Source organism: Sarcophilus harrisii, chromosome 2, assembly GCF_902635505.1.
Source record: "Sarcophilus harrisii chromosome 2, mSarHar1.11, whole genome shotgun sequence".
Taxonomy (NCBI): Eukaryota; Metazoa; Chordata; class Mammalia; order Dasyuromorphia; family Dasyuridae; genus Sarcophilus; species Sarcophilus harrisii.
The window spans coordinates 511,807,052-511,814,517 of record NC_045427.1 but is presented as its reverse complement, the minus strand read 5'-3'; the positions used below and the strand labels follow the sequence as shown (position 1 = coordinate 511,814,517).

General features: G+C 35.4%; 1 protein-coding gene across 1 annotated transcript in view; it reads right to left on the bottom strand.

Moving 5' to 3' along the window:
* Positions 1-3,731: 3,731 nt before the first annotated feature.
* FAM81A (family with sequence similarity 81 member A) overlaps positions 3,732-7,466 on the bottom strand; it is a 95,044-nt gene continuing 91,309 nt past the window's right edge. Inside the window, exon 9 of the mRNA XM_003755710.2 lies at positions 3,732-6,658. Coding sequence (XP_003755758.1) covers positions 6,534-6,658 — 125 coding nt within the window. The 3' untranslated portion in view covers positions 3,732-6,533. The remainder of the gene's footprint in view (positions 6,659-7,466) is intronic.

Genomic DNA, 7,466 nt, shown 5'->3' with positions numbered 1-7,466 from the left:
ATTTCAGGTAAGGGCAGGGCCTGTATCTTTGCACTGACAAAATCCCAAAATACTTTGCAATCTAGAGTAGCCATCTGTTGTGTCTTGCTTTCTAGAGCCCCCAAGCTGGGATGACAAAACGTACTGTTGTTTTCTAGAGCCCCCAAGTTGGGGTGATTAAAATATACCTTCCCAGTGAAGAAGTGATGAGGTGGGACTCCTGAGGATGGTGGGAAAATGGAGTCTGTTTATTTCAAGGGCTTTCCCCTTTATATAATGTAACAAAAACAACACAGCCCACATGGGACCATATAAACAACTTGCTATTGTGCGTAGTTTGCCACCTGCTATCACTCTTCCACCTGGTATCCCTCTGTTTCAATCTCAACACAAGTTGTCACCGCCCCCTGACTTCTCAGGAAGGCCGAGAGTCCTCAGGGGAGATGAGAGCCAAACCAGACGTTGTCAGCAGGTTCCCTCTGGGCTGAAGGATCTTATACCTCACCCAGAGTTTCCCCACTGACTGTGACCCTCTACAGCTTTCCCTTTGCTGTATGTGCTAAGATCATAGAAACATGCAAGCTGGTACATAAGTAAAACACAATTCCTAACATATGTGCATTGACATTTGAATTTTGCAAAGCCTCAAAATCTCAAAATAATATCCAGTGGAACTTTCTGAATCAATTCCTGGTCACTTTAGACTTGATGATCTGCTAATCATTCTAACATACTCAAAAGCTTTTATGTCCAACTATTCCTTCAATACCTGCCCAAGTATTGCATGTATGTCAAATTTCAAAAGTGTTCATTGACCAAGAAGAAATGGACTTTCAAAAGTATCCTCTAGATTACTAATTAACAGTTCTTTTCAACAGAACTGGCATTTAATTGGTATTCTAAGGTTTGCTAATGACAACTGACAATATAATGACAATAATATAATAATATATGTATAATATAATATATAATAATATAATAATGCTTATTGAGCCAACATTGCCAAACATAGGCAATACCTATCTCTCACCCTTCTCCAAAAGCCATGACTAACACAAATCCTGGAAGATGATGTAATGGCTGGCCCAGCACACCAACTTTCAGGACATCTTTATCACACTAACTTTATTCCTAACCGGTTGTTATCCATCAGTCTCAAAGAGAACTAAAATGACATCACTACATTAAACAAGTTACAGTGGTCCAACAGTTGCTGATCAGACCAATATGAGCTCAGAACACTATACTACAGGTCAGACAGAAATGTCCATGGGAACATTTGAGGTAGGCTCTCTAAATTTGCACATCTTGCGTTTCTTTTGAGCTCCTTCGATTCTGTTTCACTCATAGAACCTTCTCTGATGGGGCACACCATGCTAAGTGGTCCTATGCCAGTGTCTCCCATGTCACACAATCAGTTATAAGTTCTTAAGAGGGTCTGACTTTGAGAGTGTCTTGTTTTATTTTTTCTGACTACCAGGTGAACGCTTGCCCTGTGTGAGTTCTCCATAAAATAGCCTTTCTGGTGAGCACGCCATTTGGCATTTGAACAACATGGCCAGCCCAACAAAATTGTTCTCTCTGCAGGAGAGTTTGAATTCTTGGCAGTTTAGTTTAAGAAATAAAGCTGTGTGCTTGCCCCCATGCTTTTTAGAATGTGTTTTCAGTGTTGTTGTCAAAAGCCTTCAATGAGGGTGAACAGTATCAACCCACTACCCCACTGATGGTAAATTCTTCAACTTGAAAAGGCCATAACCCAAGACGAAAGTGGAGAGAGTGTTAGTTCCTGATTTTTTGTTTAAAGATGACTGTGAACATAAATAAATACAGATTGATTTTCTGCTGCTTGTGCTAATTTTGGCCTAACAACACAACAAAACACAGGTGTTTCATCAGTCAGCACATCATCCATATGTGCAATCATCGATTACAGCAAATGGAGAAATTTTGATTGCTGTGGATAAGTTCACTTACCTTGGCAGGATATTTTCCAGAGATGTCCACATTAATAACAAGATTGACAAATACATTGCCAAAGCTAGTTCAGTGTTTGGGAGGCTCCAAAGGAAGGTTTGGGAGAGAAGAGTAGACTGACTATCAAACTGAACATCTACAGAGCCATTGTGCTGACTCCATTGTTGTATGAAAGCTGGGCAATCTACCAGCGCCATGACAGAAAAATGAATCACTTTCATTTGAAGTGTCTCAGATTCTCAAGATCACCTGACAGGGCAAGGTACCAGATAGTGAGGTCCTTTCTTGAACTTACCTGGCAAGCATTCCAACTCTACCTCAGAGTGCAATTCTAACAACAGTCCTATGAAGGATATACTGCAGAGATTTTTAACTCCCATTTGTACAATATGAAACCTGAGGCTTAGAGAGATTGAGTGACTTACCCAAAATCACACAATTAGTAAATATTGAAGGCCAAATCTGAACACACATCCCTCCTGCTTCCCAATTCAGTATTCTTCCCTTTAAACCAACTAGATTATAATTGACATTGAATAATGATTTAAGGTTTGAAAAGTATATACTATGTCTCATTTGACCCTAAAGACAATGAAAAGTCACTGAAGGTTTTTCAGCAAGGGAATGATGCTTTCAGATCTGTATCTTATGAAAATAATTCTGGCAAACAGAGAAAGGAAGAAGGGGGAAAACAAAAAGATGATTCTGAGGCTTTTTGGTATCATCAAAAGAAGTAAGGAAATTTGGAAAAGAGATGGGGAATCATGTCCAATCTGAGGCATGAATTGGGACATTAATGGGGAGATGTTCTGAATATACTTAGAAAAATGAGGCCACAGTTCAAGTTGAAGATTAAGGTTGCATAGACAAATCTGAAAATTACCTGCATAGACATGATGACTATATCCTATTATAATTTACTTCTTGAGCATGCGCTAATTCCTGACTCTATTTGGCTAGACTTTTAATTAGCCACCTTCCTTTTTCATCTCACATTTGTGTCCTTCCAGTTCTGATCCTTCTTTCCCACTCTCCAATATAATATTTGCCCTGATCTGTAATATTTGTACGTACCCTGAATTCAGCTTGTCTTCCTAGAAGTGACCCAAGATTTTGCTCTTGCCTTTACTCTGCTCTGCTCCCCTGCTTCCAGTCTTCAGAGTAGTACTTTTAACCACTAATTTCTACAAAGTGGCCCAACTTCCAATCTTTTCCCATACTCATTCCCCACTCTGCACACTAGGCCTTGACTCTGTGTAGTTAAATTACCTTGTGATCCACAATCTGCACCCACCTGTAAGACCAATACTTAGTAAACCTTTATACTTTTGCATAAGAGTTCTATATTAAAGAAAAGTTATGTGCTTTACCAAAAAACAACTAAATATACTATTTGTGATATTTTCTTTGCATGTACATTCATGCAATAGCATGAAGAAGCCACTGTATCAATTAAATCAATAGAGACTTCTATGGATTAAAAAAAGGTCCCTTATGAATCCAAAAGTTCACTGACACATCTGTAGAGTGGAGTTGAAATATCTTATCTCATTCATTTGTGGTCTTCCTGAAGGGATTTGGTTACTTAAAAATATAACAAGAATTTTATGACAAGACAATCAAGCAACACAGGTACTAAGACAATGTAAAAAATACATAGAGAATTTTGTGTCATTGAGGAATCTATATAGTCAGGTATTTCAATGGACACATGGTATCCATGGAAACTAAGGTTTGGTAACATTTCATACAATATTTTACAGAGTTAAGTCCACACACCAAATTTAACCATTTTTTTATTAAAAACCATACAACAGAATTTTACATGTGGGGTTTTTATGGCACTGTTTATTACAAATTTCTGATAAAGGAAAATAACACTGGAAATGTTTTACATTTAAACTTTGGTGATAAAAATATAATGTAGCTCATTACATGAAGGACCATAACATCAGAAGCACCTGAGAAATTCAGCACACAGCTGATTATCATCTCCTTTCATATGGGCTCTCCTTCATTAAGAACCTAATTTGGTATTCATCACTTCTTTTAAAGAAGCTCATGGACACTGTTGCTCTCCCCTTAGGAATGGACAGATCAACAGCTAAGGAAGGACAAACCTCCCATCACCATGCATCCTGTGTACTGGGCTTGAAAGGAAATTGGCCTAAATGTCTATGATGCCAAAGAGATGAAATAATTTTAGACTTTCAAAGAATATTATGTTCTTTGTGGTGATTGCTCCTTGCTCAGCGTATGTAGATGTAAAGGTGTGTCTGTCACTCCATGAAGCCCTAACAGACCTGCTCATTTCCCCAAAGGCTCAATCCCATCCCTGGGTCCTGGGTCCAAGGATTTAAAGAGAACATTCATGGCCATAGGATCCCGGACTCCAGGAAAAAACAAGGTCCTTGTCTATGTGGACAATGTATACATACTCCATGGAGCCTGCTCAAACAAGCCCAGCACGCTGAGAACTCACATACCTCTTCAAGGCAGAGGAGGCAAGGAATCACTACAGTATTCTTAAGCACATCCCAGCAAGTTGGGAGCAGCTTGTTCCTTGTTGGGAGCAGCAGGAGTTATTATGTTCCTAATTGAGAAAGTCCAAGTTCTCTACATCAGCACTTCTTAAATTTTTTCCACCTGCAACTCCCTTTTTGCCCAAGAAATTTTTATGTGACCAGGCATATAGATATATATAATAGATATACAAATCAAACATTTACTGATAATAAATCATAATTTCACAACCCCCACATTCAATGATGTCACCTCATAGGGTCACCTCCCACAATTTAAGAAGCTTTGCTCTAGACTAGGATTGGTTTCTATCTCAAAAGGAGAAACAGTTCTGCAGGTTTCTAGAGAAGAGAGCTGCCTTACCCCACCCATTTAGAGCTTGAATCAAGATAAAGAAAATACAGATTGGTGGCCAAATGTTTACAACTACAGTATCATCTATCTGATCCTAGAGGCTTTTTTAACTTTTGCCAAGACAAGGAGAAAAAAAAAAATTTGTAGCATTTTTACAAGGGTAAACAGTAGTAGCCAGTTAAATGATTCGTTTATAACTAACCTTAAAAACAGAAGGTGCTTCTTTTCCTGAGTCCTTAGCTAAAATAAAATAAAATAACAAAAAATGTAAAATAATGCTATTTTTATTTTTTCTATAGCACCCTCACAGTTTAGAACGGTTTTCTCAGTATAGATCTTACATCCATAGATTTATAAGCATCTAGATTAGATTACAGCATAGGTGTTAATTTTCAATTTATCATCAAATGTAGCAATTGAAAATAATACACCTAGAACATAAAAATTCCATTCATCTGGATGAAAATATCTTAACAATGTTATAAATTCAATGCCAGCTTGAATCCCAATCCATACAAAAGTATGAATTATTATTTCATTAAAGAATATACTGAAGTATCATATTTTAACAATGATAAAATTTCTAGTACATTATACAATTTTAAAATACATAGCATTTCATTTTTACATCACATTTTGAATTATCATGCCTTCTATTTTGTCAGCAAAACCTTCAGTGTACAATGCATTGACATAATAAAAACAAGGCACAATAATACAGTTACAATAATAATTATAATATACAAAGTATTTTTGTAGATTTTTAATCTTCATTTTGGAAACATTTAAGAAATAGTTCATAAAAATTCTGAAAAATCTTCACATCATATTGTAGTTAATGGGCAATTCTGCATAAACAGCTTAGTGTGAACCATAATTCCCTTATACAGAATACGGTTCTTATCACACAAGTTGTAGAGTTGAAAAGAATTCAGATATCTCATGTTTTATTATAGACATCTTAAATATCCAGATAATTTAAGTAATTTTTGGCTCCATATTTTCTAGAAAATTATCTTGATTGTCTACTTTATTTCCAAGTAGATAATAATCTATATTGCAGTTGAAGAACATTATGAATTCCTTATACTATCTGAATTGGATGCAAATAGTACTGAATTCAAATAGAATAAATTACAATTTTTTTTTAATTGAAAACTCAAATTATCATGGAAACTCCAAGTGAAGGGGAAAGAAGAATTAAAAGAAGCAAACAAAGTAGGAAATGTACAGACAACAACAAAATCCAAACATGGACTTAAATTTTGAATTATCTCTTCTGTCAAAAGATATCTTTTGCATACCAACTGCTTTAACAAATTCATTAGCTTACTAACATAAATCTTCACACTGACATTTTAAAAATGATGAACAGTCTTAGCTAAAGCATCACTACAAGAATTAATTTTAATTCACAGAAGAAAAATATTTTGAAGAGTTTTCAGTCTTAAAATGAATAAAAGCCTTTCCAAAATGGAACAAATTCCATAGAATTTATATTTATAAGTAAAATTAAGCTATAAAAAATGTACTTACTCTTCTCACGTAAAGATTGTCTTCACAACTCAAGTTAAAAATTTAGGCCCATAACACATTATTTGGCACATGCACATCCTAGAAAGAGGCAAACCATACTGCACAAACATCCAGACTCCTACCCCACTGACAAACTCTTCTTTTAGAACATCCCTGTCCCAAACTCTTTATAAGGGAGCCTCTTGTTTCTTTAGCTGATGAATTTGCTTCTGTATCTGGTCTTTATCAAGTTTCATTTTGGCTTCAAGAACTTGTCTGAGTGATCCTATGCTTTCATAGATGGCTGCAAACCCTTATAAAGATGTAAATTTCACAAGAGTTAAAAATTTGCAAATGCTGCATCAAAGTTAAATTCCATATCAAAATAAAACTTTTAATTACAATGCAGTCCTACTGATTGCAGAAACAAGTTAAAATTAAATTTCAAAGCCTTGTATTTAAAAGCCTCTGACATTGAAAAGTGACTTTTTACAAAATGGCTGGGGGAAGATATTCCTTATGCCACTTTCTTTTATCAATTCCCTTACTATACTGAAAATATATAGGTGTATGAAAATATGCCCATGAATTAATTCATGAAATTAATGTTCTCCAACAAGGATTAATTATACTGTGATGTAATGCAATAGATAGTTCCCTAAGTAATTCAATAACCTATCTAAATAATGTTTAGTTTAGTTAGAACAAAGTAGTTTCTACGGAACTTTATTACCAAGTAATTATCTATCTAATTTATACAAAGTGTCATTTTCTATCTTCCAAAATAGTATTAAACCTTTAACATTTTCAACAAAGTCATTCCCATGCTAATAAGCATCTTTAATTTCTACCTGACAAAAGAAAAACAAATTAGCACTTATGGAGAATTTCCTTCATAAAGGAAGAGCAGCATAAGTAATAGCACAAGCATATCTGTGAAATACATTGAAAATTGGTTTCCTGCCCTTAAGGACAAAACACTAGATTTCCTCATCCCCTAAAAGGCAAGTGAAGGTTTCTACTGATTTCTGTATCATCATAAGTCCCTGAATATATTATGGTAGCAACTTACTGTCTGTTTGGGAAGCACATGAATCTTAAAAGAGACAAACTAAGTTGCC